At 41.0% G+C, this 16004-nt stretch overlaps 1 protein-coding gene across 1 annotated transcript; it reads right to left on the bottom strand.

The window, feature by feature from the left end:
• Positions 1-533: 533 nt before the first annotated feature.
• Positions 534-15555, bottom strand: LOC148529136 (carboxypeptidase A1-like). Its single transcript, XM_088468885.1, has 11 exons — positions 15491-15555; positions 13708-13789; positions 13316-13450; positions 8308-8412; positions 7712-7813; positions 7373-7471; positions 6842-6952; positions 6605-6695; positions 6016-6215; positions 5138-5222; positions 534-721 (listed from the first exon to the last, which is right to left on the bottom strand). The coding sequence occupies exons 1-11, from the start codon at positions 15553-15555 to the stop codon at positions 534-536; spliced, it is 1263 nt and encodes a 420-aa protein (XP_088325011.1).
• Between the last annotated feature and the right edge of the window lie 449 nt (positions 15556-16004).

Raw genomic sequence — 16004 nt, 5'->3', positions numbered from 1 at the left:
ATTTATTGTAGAAAGAGTCTTGGTATTTGTTATACCATCATCTTACTATCAATCTACTGTCACTTTTGGCTTTATCAGATTATGGACAGTATCTATGGGGATTATGCTATTAAATGATGCAATGATAGAAATGGCTAATTACAGATTTTGGACTTGAAATGTACAATATGGTAGTAATGTAAAATGATCATATTACAATATTTACATATTACTAATTAGTTTGATTTGATATGAACAATAAAAAAATATTTCCAAGGCGCTTAAATATACACTGTTAATATTGTAACTGCAGCGGTCAATAAAAAAAAGGGGAAACAATTGCAACCCCACAGAAACCACAAATGTAGAGAGAAATTATCATTATGATTATTATCATTAAATACCTTATTTATCAATGTTTGTACACTAGCGCAGTTTCTCTCTACATTTGTGATTTTTCTAGAATAATTTTTTTTATTAATTATATAAACAGAAATAAAGACTAAATCTTTCAGTCTAAATAAACATATTTATTTCATTTAGCAGTTTATTGCTCAATACAGGTTGTCACGGGTATGCTCAATAATCTGAGTAAGGGACAGCCAGGTCTCCTCGGCGGTAGGAATGATCTGATTGGCAGGCAAGGCGAACCCATAGCGACCAGTGTCACGCAGCTCATAGCTATACGAGTACTTGATGCCCTGGTTGTAAGTCCAGTCAATGGTTCCACCACTCGCTTGGTCTGAAAGGTAAAATGTACAGTTGTTAATGATAAGCAAGGCCTAGTACAGTTATGTATTATTGTTAGGATTTATTTGTCAAATATTTATTACTAAATACATATCTATATTAGGGGTGAGCGGGTTCAGATTTCTGAAATCCGAACCCCTCCGAGCCCCCCCGATCCGAGGCCGATCCGAGTCAGGCTCGACTTTTCCCGCCTGACTCGGATCTGAAATCGAGGCAAAACTTCATCATCCCGCCTTCCGGGTCTCGCGGGTTTTGGATCCTATATAAGGTACCGCGTCGGCGCCATTTTCTCACTCGGCTGTGGACAGTGAAGAGGGAGGGTGGGAGTTAGGGCTGGCTGGGCTGTGTAGTGTAGTGTAGTGTAGTGCAGTGTAGTGTTGTGCTGTGCTGTGCTGCGCTGTGCTGCTGTTGTCCATAGGGGCTGTGTCCACTCCTTCAAAGTCCATAGGGGCTGGCTGGACTGTGTTGTGCAGTCATTTGTCCATAGGGGCTGTGTCCACTCCAAAGTCCTGTGCAGTGTCCCAGTCCTAAAGGGGTGCTGTAGTGTTGTCCAGGGGGTGCTCTGTCCATCAGGGGTGCTCCCCCCAAGTGCAAAAAAATATATATATTTTTTCTGTGTTTGTGAATTGTGTGCACTGTGCATCAACAAAGGAGCAGCGCCAAGCGTGCGCCTGTATCCCAAAAGTAAAAGGCCGGCTGGCTTGTCCGTTAAAGGGTGCTGTAACCCCCAAAGGGCACTCCAAACAAAATAAAAAAATATCTATTTTTTTGTGTTTGTGAATTGTGTGCGCAGTTGCCGCACGTGCATCAACAAAGTAGTGCCAAGCGTGCGCCTGTGTCCCATAAATAAAGGGCCGGCTGGATTGACCGCTAAAGGGTGCTGTAACCCCCAAAGGGCACTCCAAACAAAATAAACATTTTTTTTCTGTGTTTGTGAATTGTGTGCACTGTGGCTGCACGTGCATCAACAAAGGAGCAGCGCCAAGCGTGCGCCTGTGTCCCATAATTAAAAGGCCAGCTGGCTTGTCCGTTAAAGGGTGCTGTAACCCCCAAAGGGCACTCCAAACAAAATAAAAAAATATTTTCTGTGTTTGTGAATTGTGTGAGCTGTAGCTGCATGTGCATCAACAAAGGAGCAGCGCCAAGCGTGCGCCTGTGTCCCATAAGTAAAGGGCCGGCTGGCTCATTTCTTAAAGGGTGGTGTAACCCACAAAGTGCACTAGTCTCCAACAAAAATAAAAAATTATTTTCTGTGTTTGTGTGCGCCTTAGCCGCACGTATATATCAATATAACATAAATGGAGGACCAAACTTTCTCCGATAAAAATAAAATAGGGAAAGATCAAGAACCACTTCCTCCTAGTGCTGAAGCTGCTGCCACTAGTCATGACATAGATGATAACATGCCATCAACGTCGTCTGCCAAGGCCGATGCCCAATGTCATAGTAGAGGGCACATACAATCCCAAATGACAAAGTTCAGGAAAATGACCTTAAAAAAAACATTTAAATCATCTGAAGAGAAACGTAAACTTGCCAATATGCCATTTATGACACGGAGTGGCAAGGAACGGCTAAGGTCTTTCCCTATGTTCATGACTAGTGGTTCAGCTTCACATGACGATGGAAGCTCTCCTCCCGCTAAAAAAATCAAACGAGTTAAGCTGGCAAAAGCACAGCAAAGAACTGTGCGTTCTAAGAAGATATCACAAATCCCCAAGGAGAGTCCAAGTGTGGTGGCGGTTGCGATGCCTGACCTTCCCAGCACTGGACGGGAAGAGGTGGCTCTTTCCACCATTTGCATGCCCCCTGCAAGTGCTGAAAGGAGCACCCACAGTCCACTTGCTGATATGCAAATTGAAGATGTCACTGTTGAAGTACAACAGGATGAGGATACTGGTGTAGCTGGCGCTGAGGAGGAAGTTGGCGAGGCGGATTCTGATGGTGATGTGGTTTGTTTAAATCAGGCTCCGGGGGAGACAGTTGTTGTCCGTGGGATGAAAAAGCCCATCACGGTCATGCCTGGGCAGAAGACTAAACATTCCACCTCTTTGGTCTGGCAATATTTCTATCCAAATCCGGACAACAACTGTCTTGCCATATGTACCATATGTAAAGGTGAAATAAGTAGGGGTAGGGACGTTAACCACCTAGGAACATCCTCCCTTATACGGCACCTGCAGCGCGTTCATAAAAACTTACTGTCAAGTTCAGAAACTTTGGCTAAGACCGTAAGCAGTCCAGGGACACCTAAATCCCTTTTTCCTGTTTTATCCAAGGAATCGGTGGATGAGGAGGATGATGACGACATCTTGCCTCCGTAGAGCCAGTTTGTGCAGGGACACATTAATTGCCAGCTTGTTTTGTGGGGGCCCAAATGAACCAATCATTTCAGCCACAGTCATGTGGCAGACCCTGGCGCTGAAATGATTGGTTTGTTAAAGTGTGCATGTCCTATTTATACAACCATAAGGGTGGGTGGGAGGGCCCAAGGACAATTCCATCTTGCACCTCTTTTTTTTCTTTGCAGTATGTACTGTTTGGGGCCTAGTTTTTCAAACTGCCATCCTGTCTGCCACTGCAGTATCCCTCCTAGATGGGTCACGTGTTTGTGCCGCCCACTCGTGTCGCTTAGCATAGTCATCCAGCTACCTTGGTGCAACCTTTTGGCCATAAAAACAATATTGTGAGATGTGAGGTGTTCAGAATAGACTGGAAATGAGTGGAAATGAAGGTTATTGAGGTTAATAATTGAATAGGAGCATAAAAACCCACAAATTCTGTGATTTTAGCTGTTTTTATGCTTTTTAAAAAAAAAATACAGATCCAAAACAAAAAATCCAGAACCCAAAACACGGAAGGGTGGTTTTGGAAAAACCAATCCAGATCCAAAACATGAAGAAAGATCCAGATCCAAAACCAAAACACAAAACACGAAAAGTGGCCGGTGCACACCCCTAATCTATATAGTTACAACCTGACTCTGAGTTGAAATTGTCCATAAGTGCAGACTGCCATGACAGACACATTTACTAGTTTAGGGGAGATGTATCAAGTCTTGGAGACAGATAAAAAGTAGTTGCTCAAAGCAGCCAAGCAGTGTCTAACTGTCATTTCGAAGACAGTACTAGATAAATGACAGTTATAAGCTGTTTGATTGCTTTGCACAACTTCTCCACTTTAGCTCTCTCCAAGGCTTGATACATCTCCCCCTTTATGTTAATGCAGAATCCTTACAGCTTCATGTGTATAGTTGCACTTCCCAATGTTTCTCACTCTGCAGCTGCAGACGTTATCATTAGTATCAGCACTTACACCTACCCTTTGCCAGGGCCCTATAATAACACAGAAGCCTGGTTACAGGCCCCATGACACTTCCACAAAATGGATAATTCTTAGGGGACGATTCAAATGTTTTTTAGGTCGTCATAATTAATGAGTGCCCAGTTTGCAATTCAGTTGTACTAGGCGCTTATTAATTATCGCCCTCTTTGCCAACTTAAAGACGAGGTTTAGCCGTCTAAAATGGCTAAACCCGTCTTAATTTCTAGTTAGGGCGCGCTATCTGCGGGTTTCAGTCACATTTCTGCTCGCGCACTCCTGAATGCGTGTAGAAATGGCGGAGGCCGCCGGCTATCGCACCCTGACAGAGCAACAATTGAATTGCTCTGTCAGGCGTCTGAAAAAAAAATAGCCGCCGGCAGAACAATTGAATTCCCCCCTTAGAGTCATGTGTTTGTAAGGAAGCCACCCAGTGTACACCCAGAAATGCCCATTTTACGGACAGAGAAATGGCTGTGCACGGAGACTCCGTCTCTGTGTCTACGCAAGGTGAGCTGCATGCTCTGTTTGCTAAAAGTCACTAGATAAGCCTGCTTTTCTGTGTTACTCAGAATCAGGCCCTTAGTATATAATAAAACTAAATTACTATGCTGGTGAAGGCTAAATCTAATATGGATTTTTAAGGGAGGAATTCACAATAAATAACTAAAAAAATGCCTAAAAGCTGCTATGTATTTATTCACGAGGTGCATTCTAATGACTGAGCTATACACTTGTGATGGACCTAAATTCAAAAGCGTTATGTTAATTTTCATAGATAACAGGAAATACTTACATTTTTTTAAAATAAATATTAAAACTATTCTGTTATAGAGAAGGCCCCATATTTAGCTTTGTTTGCCCACCCATTTAGCTATATACAGTACTCATACTGGCAAGAGTGTTTAAAAATAAGAATAAAGTGCTGCACTCCATGAACCAAATTTGTACTAAAGGTTATCTGGAAGAGAATGATATGTTGTAATCTAAACTTCTCAACCACTAGTGACCTCACTATTTTCAACTTAGACTTGTAGCATACTGCACATCTCGTGTATATATTTTAGTATGTTGAGGTAATACTCACAGATGGTGGTGTAGATATCTCCGTATGTGTATTCTGTGCCATACAGTGCGGTCAATGCATTAACGGCAGTTCTAGCCAAATTGTTCTAAAAACAAATAGGGTAAAACATTTTAAAGACAGGAAATAAAATGGCAGATAAATAATAACATAGGGCGGGATGTACTAAACACCACATCGTTGATGCGATACATCACGCCACTTAGCGGGTACATACCTGTGTTAGTAATGCGGTATGTACCTAGAAATGCGATTACAAGGGCAAAGAAGGACAGATCTTCCCAAAAAGAGCTGTCCTATGTGAAGAGGGATTTCGGGGTTTATGACCCAGAGGTTATCTGCACATGCGTCGCATGATGCGCACGCCGTGGGGGGGGGGGGGGGTTCCTGGGAGGAATCCGATCAGATCCCTCTCACAACATAATGCGAAAAGAAGCCAATAGGCTTCTATTGGGCAAAGCCATCTGCAGATAGTGTTGCCCAGAATGTATTGCATTCCGGAGTTTGGTACATATGGGGAATGTGGTCAAAACATTTGACTGCATATCAGGCTTAGTACATCCCACTCATAGGGGGAGATGTACTAAGCCTTGGAGAGTGATAAAGTGGAGATAGTTAAAGTACCAACCAATCAGCTCCTAACTGCCATTTTTTAAACAGTCTGTAAAATGACAGGAGCTGATTGGTTGGTACTTTATCTCCACTTTATCACTCTCCAAAGTTTAGTACATAGACCCTATAATCTTTTATTTAAGAGCAATCTGATGCTAGTCAAATTATTAGCAATATTTTCTTATGAACCCTCAAATCTTTGCTTATAAACTTTATTATTAATATAAAAACAACAACAAATAGTTAGATACTGTATACCAGGAGCATACCAGTTCAGTATAGTCTGGGATTTGAGTAGTGGTATATCCATATGGGAAGAGGAGCATTTGGGAATAGCTGTGGATAGAAACAAATCCTTTGATATTGCCATGGCTCGTTACAAAGTCCACAATTGCCTTGACCTCTACCTCTGAATGGGCAGCACTTCCTCTGTAGGTCTCAGCACAAGGATTTGAGCTAGATCCACCACCTACAGACCAATGCATAATAGAGATGTAATAATTACAGTCATAGTATTTCCAAGATGTGCACTAGTTTAGAGCCCTCATTTATTTTAATATCAATATAATTTAACTTGATTTTGATCGCTAGGCATGACAAGAGTTATTATGTTCTATTTACCAATATTATAAGCTATGAATATTATTTGAAATGTGTGTTACAGTACATGCACTTGATTATACAATTATACAAAATATTCAACAACTTTGACAAGTGATCTACTGTACTCAAGGATACACAAACTGTTTCAATACCGTTTTCAAAAAATAAATATCAATTATTATTTTCCTGAGGTTGAAATGAAAATAGGGCATTATCACAACCAAAAATGCATTAAATCAGTTCTAGGAATGTTACCGCCAAAGCCAGCATCCCAATTTCTGTTGGGGTCAGTTCCGACGCAGCTGGAGCCGCTATTAGGGGATCTGGTCTTACGCCACATACGGTCCTGTAATGTTTTATATTAATTATTTTGTTGTTAGACACAACAAAAACACTCTCAGTTTAACTACTCATGTGAAAACAACAGCAAAGTAAGGAATCATGCATAAAACGTAACAAAAATTATATTGTAACAGGAATAAAATTATATACCGAGGAATGGCTAAAAGCGAAGCCATCAGGGTTGGTCACAATTTCCAAGAGAATATCCATGTTGTCCAGGGTGGCAGTGAGAGAAGCATCGCTGCCGTAATCTGTAGCAATCTGGTAATAAGAAGTGAGTGTTAGATCATAAAAACGAATACCTTTCCAGTTTGTTAGGATCCCATAACTGTTGGATGTTTCCCCTTTAAAAGTGATTACATCTTACTTTCCACCAATGTCAATTTAATTTTTAGATTCTATAGCGTATTTAATTATCCCGAATTGACTTTCATTTGGATTTTCTTTTACATTTTTTTTGTCCTACAGTGTATCTATTTAAACTTGAGATGGGAACAGGTTTGTTTCTTGTTATTTAAAGTTAGAGCTTAAAAAAAATGTATGGTGCACTGCTAGCATTGGGCTGACTAAGGCATTATATGACCAAGAAGAAATGCTCAGTCTAGTTGATTAAAGTATACTTTTGTTTTATAGCCATATAGTCAGTGTTTAACACTAGAATTGTGAATTGTGATTGTGTACCTTTTTAGCAAACCAGGTTCCACTGGCCTGAGTGACCCACTCACGGGAATGAATTCCAGTGTCAATCCAAAAAGCTGGGCGGTTGGCTCCAGTACTGAACTAGAAGACAAAGCTCAAATATCATATACGTGTAACTTTATAGAATACCTTAAAAGTTAAAACTGTAAACTAACAATAAAAATATTAGATTAGGAAGAATGTATTGGATATACATATTGACTCGCTTGAAGCCAGTATGGCAGTGTACTCAGAAAAAGATATAAACAAAACCAAAGGTTGAGAATATTGAAGGAAAGAGGCACAGGGATTTGTACGTCACTTTCGAGGAGGTCATCTTACCTTCAGAACATTCAGTGGGCGACCTTCATAACTTCTGCCAATCTCAATTTTGCTCACTAAACCAGGGTTCTCAGCCACCAAATTGTCGATGAATTCTGTAATCTGTGAAAAGTTATGAGCAATACACTGTTCTCCTAAAGATACAGCTAGTGACTCTAGTGTCTTAGAATTCTGTGTGCTGCAATCTATGGAAGGACTCTAAAGGCGGTTATCCACTTATAGATATACAAGCGAGAGCACGATTACGACATTGCAATCGTGCTCTCGTTTGTATATCTAGTGATGTGCCTAGACTGAACGTTCACTCGTTCAGTCCAGGCACATCCCTCATCCCTGCACATGTTGAACCTGATGAGATCATCAGGCTGACCAGCATGTACGGGCGATGTCGGATGTCGGAAGTGACCAGCGGGCACGCACATCGCTGGTCGCTTTCGTCCAAAACATGCCCGATGCATGCACGATGCATGAGCGATTTGCAAGCGATTGCACAATAACGACGTCGTTATTGTGCAATCGCTTGGCTAAATTGCTAAGTGGATACCCCCCTTTAGAGATGTTTTACTTTGAAAGCACCAAGAGGTTTAATGACTTACCTCATCAAAAGTATGATAAGCGGCATAGTTGAAGGTGTCGGTTGATCGGGCATTTTCCATGGCATGACCAATTTTCATGTCTCTTTTCTCTTCATCCAATAAGGACTGTAATGAGACAATTACATTGTACATATCAGTGATAATTAACAGTGATGATATTTATCAACATAAAATTTTTTTTTTTTTAAGCTAAGCGGAAGTGGAAATGTTGCCCATAGCAACCAATCATATTCTACTTAACATTTGTCTAGCACCTTTTAGAAGATAGCTAGATTCTGATTGGTTGCTATGGGCAACTTTTCCACTTCTAAAAACTCTCACTTTAGTAAATATACCCCCTATTGTGTAATAATGTATAAAATAATCTCATCACAAAACCCTCACCAGTAAAGGGAAAAGAGGGATCACTAGCCCCAATGACTGAACAAGACAAGAAAAACAAAATGTATTACACAATGGGAAATGTTCAGGTCCAGAAGGCTTGAGTGCTGCATACTATTAAATGCTTTCTATTCGTGATACTCTCTTTCTCTCTGGTAGCGCTCTTTCATTCTATACTAGCATGTAATTTAGCTAGAACCATAGTATTATCAAAGCTACTGTACTTAATAATCCACAGTTGGTACAACCATACTCTATAGACCAAATTCACTAAAGGTAGACATTCTGTGCACAATGGGGCTGGTTCCGAGTCACACGTTGCTACAACCACTTTAGCCTGTTTTGCTGTAATCGCGTCTGCAATTTTATTCTAATGCTAGTATCAACCCTTTCCCTGGTCTATAAGTAACTGTGCAAGGACTGGGACGCCTACTTCAGGCATCTCTACATGGAAACTTGCATAAGTCCCATGCCTGGTGCAGAATCTGTCAGAGTATGGCCTCTAATGTGAACAATTAAGCTTTTCATGGCTCGTCTTAGCAGTGCGTTCTAGTGCACTGCTGATCACAGATTCCCGATTATCAGGAATCAGCGCATGCACAGGATCTGTTCTACACATGTGCAGAATGAGTCCTGCAAACTTGCACGCAGGCCCCCATATGCGGTGCATTTGCGGGGCAGTGTGGGGGCGGGGACAGCCTGCGTTCCCAGAAACAGGCGTGGCAAGGCCAAGATCTGTGTCCATCGATGCAGACTTCCTGGCCTCGCAGGCTAACAGGATCCTACCAGGCTATGGAAGGCTTTAGCTACCACAGCCTGACCAAAGGGGCAATCATTGTGTCAGACACCTCCTGCTGCATTTGTATTTTGCAGCCTGTAATTCCAAAACTACTTGTGTTCGGCAATTGCAGGTATTACTGTGTGCCATTTTACCAATTGGGTCATTGCGTCATGAATGTGTGACATATTATCAACTGGGGCATTACAGTGTGGTATTTGAATTTGCGGCACAGATGTGAGGCATATTACAAATATAAAATCAATAAAAATACATTTATTTCAATATATATTTTTAGCGTTTCTTAGAATAAGATATTTTCAGCAAGGAAGCCTTACCTAATGGCTGGGAGGCTAAATGCAAGAAAAAAAAATTTGGCCCTCCTTTCAAAGTCACTTTCTTAGTATGGCATTCCAAGAAAAAAGTTTGGACGCCCCTGCCTTAGAACAAACCTTCAGTCCTGACCACATATAGGAGATTGAAGGTCTGATTCAGAGATGGACGTAATTCCGATGTTTACGCAGGTGAGCAATTATCGGTAATCAGCGCATGCGTCTGAGTTGCTCCCGGGGGCATCTTTATAATTTATTTATTTTTATTTACCAGTTATTTCTATATAGCGCACACATATTCCGCAGCGCTTTACAGAGAATATTTGGCCCAGTGGAGCTTATAATCTATATTCCCTAACACATGCTCGCACACATACACACTAGGGTTAATTTCTTGTTGGGAGCCAATAAACCTACTAGTATATTTTTGGAGTGTGGGAGGAAACTGGAGTACCTGGAGGAAACCCACGCAACACAGGTAGAATATACAAACTCTGCACAGTTAGGGCCGTAGTGGGAATTGAACCCACGACCTCAGTGCTGTGAGGCAGTAACGCTGACCATTACACCGTCTGTGCTGCCCCCATAATGGGTGCAGGTGTGCGGTGCCCCTTCACCCATAGTTAATTATACTTACCTTTCCGCAGATTCCGGTGTGCTGATCCGTACCACTGGACTGGCGCTGCAGAGCAGCAAAAAATTACTGGGAAAATGGCGGCGCATCTGCCAAAAAGATACCCCCGGGAAAAAGGTGCCGGTGCCATTTTCCCGGAGACCCGCGCATGCGCAGTAGATTCTGACAGAGATGAGGGAGCCCAAACGAAGGCTGCACACGGGCCCGCATGTCTTTGTACGCAGTCGCTTAGATTTGCAAAGCCGCCAGGTGGGCGTCTCAATAGAAATCCAGGTAGCTGCGACATTTGCATATTTTCGCTACACAAAGAGCCCTGCTGCGGTGGCATTAGCGTACAACTCTGAATAAGGCACTGGGACTGATGCAAACTAAATTAATTGCCAAACATATTTTAAAATAAATGGACATTTTTCTTTGGATTGCGAGCTGCAATGTCAAACCCTTCACAGGTCATCAATATTTTTAAAATACTTATATTCATATTCATCCATCGGACCCTATCCCATAGTGGCCCGTACACACTGTGCTATATCTGCACATTGTGGGCCTGATTTAGCAAGGATCGCTATTCTGCTAATATGCTCTCTACGCCGTTGCTAATATCAGCTGTGAAATGCAAATGTTTGCAATCGCATTGTGATCACAGCTTACCATTAGGACGCCCACTTCCCCTTACACACATCTGTATACTTGGGCAAAACAGCAAAATAATCGGTAACATCGAGTAACATCAGACCCATACGCACAATTCAGGCAGGAAAGACCTCACTCAGGAATTGTTAACCTCGGTGTACGCTATGAGGCCTAAGGCTGCGTATGTGCGTATGGCCATGAAGTGGATAATTTAATCACGCCCCTGCAACGGCGTTGCATTGCACTGGCACGCCTGTGTTTGCCCGACCACCCCCCCCTTCAGCACCAATAAACAAACTTTGTATCAATCACTCTGCCATGGGTCTGCTTACCCTCTGCAATCGCAGTTCGGAGCGTTGCATACGCATGCGCAGTGTGAATTAATAGACCGATTGCATGTGTATTAGCAACTGTGTTCCTTGCTGAATCAGGCCCTGTGTACGTGGCTCACAGGCACCTGACAGGGGGTTACGCTGGGGACACACTGCACGGCTGATCGGGAGAGTTTTACTCGATCGGCCGCTGATTGTACAGGTGTGTACCCAGCTTTAGATACCACTAAAGCCGAGTGTCCACTAGCCGATATTTTGAACGATAACAATATCGTTATCGTTCAATCATTCATTATATCGGCCAGTGGATATGTCGTCAATGACCAGCGATGCCTGCTCCCACTGGTCATGTACGACATATATTATCGCCCGTACTTGGAAAGCAACCTGACGATATTGTCAGGTTCTGCAAGTACGGGGATGAGGGACGGTGACGTCACTAAACGATATATCGTTCAGTGTGGGTGCTCAGTGTCGTTAAGGACATTGAGCACACCACTGCCGGAGTCACACTACATGATATCTCTCATGGAAGTTTGTGGCAAAATGGAAAGAATTTTCCCTTCATGTAAAATTAAAAATCAATTTACAAAAAAATAAAAATGGATAAACCAGTAGTTTCTAGTTTTAAAATTCTTTATATAGTCTACAGTAGCAGTTCTACTGGCGACCAAACATAGCTATTGCCTTTGGCGCTGCGGCCTATGGGCACGGTCGTATATTAATGTGTAAAGGGCATTACTGACTGTGGCATATTAGTATGTAAATGGCATTACTGAGTGTGATATATTAATATGTAAAGTGCATTAGTGAGTGTGGCATATTGATGTGTAAAGGGCATTACTGAGTGTGGCATAATGTGTTATTGGCATTACTTAGTGTGGCATAATGTGTAAAGGGCATTACTATATGTTTCATAATGTGTTATAAAGGGCATTACTGTGTTGCAAAATGTTTAAGGGACATTTCTGCATGGCATAATGTGTAAGGAGCATTATTGCATGGCATAATGTGTAAGGGGCGTTACTGCATTGCATAATGTGTTATAAGGGGCACTACTACAGTGTAGCATAATATGTATAAGGAGTACTACTGTGTGTGGCATAATGTGAATGGGCTCTGTGTGGCATAACGTACAAACTCTGGCGGCACCATATTCGCAAACTGTGCTCTTGTTCCCAATCCCTCTTAGTTTCCCAGAATACCAGTGGTGCATGATGTCGTCATGCATGGTATTTTGGGAGCGGCTATGGGAGAGGATGGAACAGCAGCTCATCGACATTTTGATGGGCATGCCCCCTACTGCGTTGAATAGAGGGCTTTTTCACAAAGCCACACCCCTTTTTGGGAGTGAGCATGCCTTAGCGCTCGCAGAAGAACGCCTTCTTTAATTTTTGCATGGGTTTGCATGGGTTTTTATTTGTTGTCGGGTGGGGGGCTGAGCCAAAGAGAATTTTTGCCCTGAGCTTCACAAGGTCTAGAACCGGCCCCGACTTTCTATTTTAGAAAATCGGGGCCGGTTTTATACTAAAAAAATTGAAAACAGAGCTATTGCCTAATGGAGCATACACACGGTCAGATTTGTCAGATCTTTCAGATGAACGATTGAACAGCTTGAACGATATTACCAAAGATTTGAACGATTTGAACAATTGAACGATTTTTGACTGCATTAAAATGAATGGAGTCATCCAAGTCTGACTGCAAACACATCAGATGTCAGATATCGTTATCTGACCATCGGGAACGCGCATCGTTCAAATCGTTCATCTGACAGATCTGACAGATATGTCAGATATGTCAGATTTTCCTTCAGATATGAACGATTGAACGATTTTTTAAATCGTTATCGTTCAGATCTGAAGAAAAATCTGACCGTGTGTATGCACCATTAGTCATGCTGGAAAGTGTAATTCACCTGCAAGTCATGGATCATGATGCTGTACTGGATGTTGTTGAACTCCAGATAGATTTTTACATCCTGAAGATTGAAGAATGGCACACGGATGTCAATGAATCTACCTGGTCTTGAGGGTTCCTGCCAGAAATCGAGCTGTAAAACATAAAACAAATTATAAGTCAACTAATTCTGAAGAAATAACAACAACATATGTGAAACCAACATTTCATAATTTCTTCTGAAAAAAAAATAAAAATTCTACAGTACATATTTGCGATAATCTTCATAGTGTTTTTTTCATGTTCTACAAATTCATATTTTTTTCTCAGCAATTTACAATTATAGAGTTGAAATTAAAGGTATATGAGAAAGATAACTGGATAAATGTATTGTACCCGGTGTCATCTTACCTGCAGATTCTCAAAGTTTTCCAGTTCTCGCACCAAGTTCACCTGCTCCTCATTAGTTGGGAGAATTCGCAGGACCTGTTGTCTGTAGAAGCATTAGGGATAATTGTACAATAAATGACCAGTTCATAGTAAGAGCAGCTCTATGCAAAAGACACAGATGGAATTTTATGCAGTTGGAAGTTGAATACTACAACACCTACTGTATATTAACCAGCTAACCACTGAACATCAGAACTATTATTCGTCATTACTGCTGACTAGGTGCCTTAAATCGGGATATCCGGAGGGATATGTGGAAGTGAAGCATTGTTTTCCTAAAAAGGTTCCATAAGTCTGGTGCTTAGTGTATTTGAATTGAAAAAATATTTATAAAAACGCTTTGCATTTGTCCAGCAAAATTACTGCGATTCATGAAAGGACTTCTGAGGACATAATATCATCCTTTAAAGGGAGGATTCCAGTGAGAATACACTAAAGGGGCCCATACATCTGTGATAGATTGCCACAATATCCTGTTCTGCTGACGTTGGGGTTGTGGAACTGGGATATTCAACATGTTGAAAAATCTTGATTCCCCAATCCCGATCCAAAAATTATCAGAATTGGTGAGTTGTGGAATTTTAACATGTTGAATTTTCATGTTCCGCTGATGGATCGCATATCATCCATGTCAGCGAATTGGCGGTTTTGACCAGTATATGGAGTCGACAGAAGGAGGAATCTCGGCTGAGGTGTATGCGGCTCTTAAATTAGTATATTTTATATAAAGTACATTTTGCAACATTGTTTATAATAAGTGTACCTTATACTAAGAATATATTTGATATATTTATTTGTTACAAGCGCAGGTTTTGTCATTTTTATGTAGACTATACAAAATACATTCTGATGCTCAAAGTTCTAGTTTCATAATATTATAACCAGTAATCAGATTCCACTTTTTAAAATTATCTTCAATTACATCCAGTTTCCCTTTTTCTGGCATGGTGACTGCAGTGACATATCATTTAAGTGTAGATTACAGATAAATCCTGTACTACAACAAAGTAATCCCTACAGCGTTTGCATGAAAAGTATACTTGCTATTCAATATGTACAATCACTTTAATTTATCAAGTATTTTCCCTCCTGTAGTTATATCAAGCATTAGGACTAGCAGACATTACGATACATGTTTCCTCAGAATTATATACTTGTGGCGAAAGAGCAAATTTAGGGGTCTATGTACTAAGCCATGGAGAGAGATGAAGTGGACAGAAAAAAAGTACCAACCAATCAGCTCCTGTAACTTTACAGACTGTGTTTGAAAAATGACAGGAACTGATTGGTTGGTACTTTATCTTCGTCCCCTTTTCTCTTTCCAAGGTCTTAGTACATAAACCCCTTAGTTGCGTTGGTGCTCGCCGGGTCTAAAGGCACAGTGGTCAGATAATAAAATATATGAAAGGGATTAGTTATGTGAATGGGAGGACAAACTAAGCAAGGGCAGCATGCATGAGTTATACAGTAATGTCACCCCGTCACCAGCATAACGACATGTCATACGATGTGTAGAGGGGAAGATTGGGAAGCCTCTTTATCATCTATTCGTTAAATAATTTTTTGTGTTCAGTGCGCTGGATTGATGCTCAGATGATGGAATAGCTTTATGGAAAATATATTAATTCATGGTTCAGGCTATTTTGTTAAAACATTAAACTAATATAGAGATTATTTGTAGAAATATTTTTCTTTTAATATAAGGCTTAAACATAAAGCTTTCCCATAAAGATTCAATACTTACCCTGTAAAATCCTTCAAACTGGTGACAGCTGCCACCAAGGCAAGTAATGCCAATACGCCCTTCATCTTGGAATTGGTAGCGTTTTGAACATTCAGGACAATGTGTATATATACTGTTCTGTGTTCAAAGAGTGCAGAATACAACACAGTGATTGGGCAATGCCTCAGGTACATCTGTCTTTCTTCTCATATACAATATACCTGATTAACATACCGGGAACAAACCAGCTGCTAGCCAGGTTACTATATTTAAATGTTGATTTTGTCAGCAGAAATCTTTCCTTGCTATTGTAACTCCATGCAATACTGTGGAGCAGTACTATGAAATTTGATGCTGTCATTTCATGTTTCAATATGGCAAATTACATCTTGACATAATCAACTTTGGCAAAAGTGTAATCCTTACAGAATTCACATAACATGCAACAAGCTGTAGTGAGCAGCAATGTTCCTTCTAATTATTTGTAGGGTGTGTGGGCAAATAAAATACATTTCTGCAGATTTTTGTAATCACA

Source organism: Taudactylus pleione, unplaced genomic scaffold (genome assembly GCF_031769625.1).
Source record: "Taudactylus pleione unplaced genomic scaffold, aTauple2 ptg000086l, whole genome shotgun sequence".
In the NCBI taxonomy this organism is placed as follows: Eukaryota; Metazoa; Chordata; class Amphibia; order Anura; family Myobatrachidae; genus Taudactylus; species Taudactylus pleione.
This window is presented reverse-complemented; position numbering and strand designations above follow the sequence as displayed.

Excerpts from the sequence above, each read along its gene's own strand:
- LOC148529136 (XM_088468885.1), bottom strand. The coding sequence starts at position 15,555 with ATGAAGGGCGTATTGGCATTACTTGCCTTGGTGGCAGCTGTCACCAGT. Across the intron at positions 13,790-15,490 it reads AGTTTGAAGGATTTTACAGG|ACAACAGGTCCTGCGAATTC; the intron begins GTAAGTATTGAA and ends ATGCTTCTACAG. Across the intron at positions 13,451-13,707 it reads AAAACTTTGAGAATCTGCAG|CTCGATTTCTGGCAGGAACC; the intron begins GTAAGATGACAC and ends TATGTTTTACAG.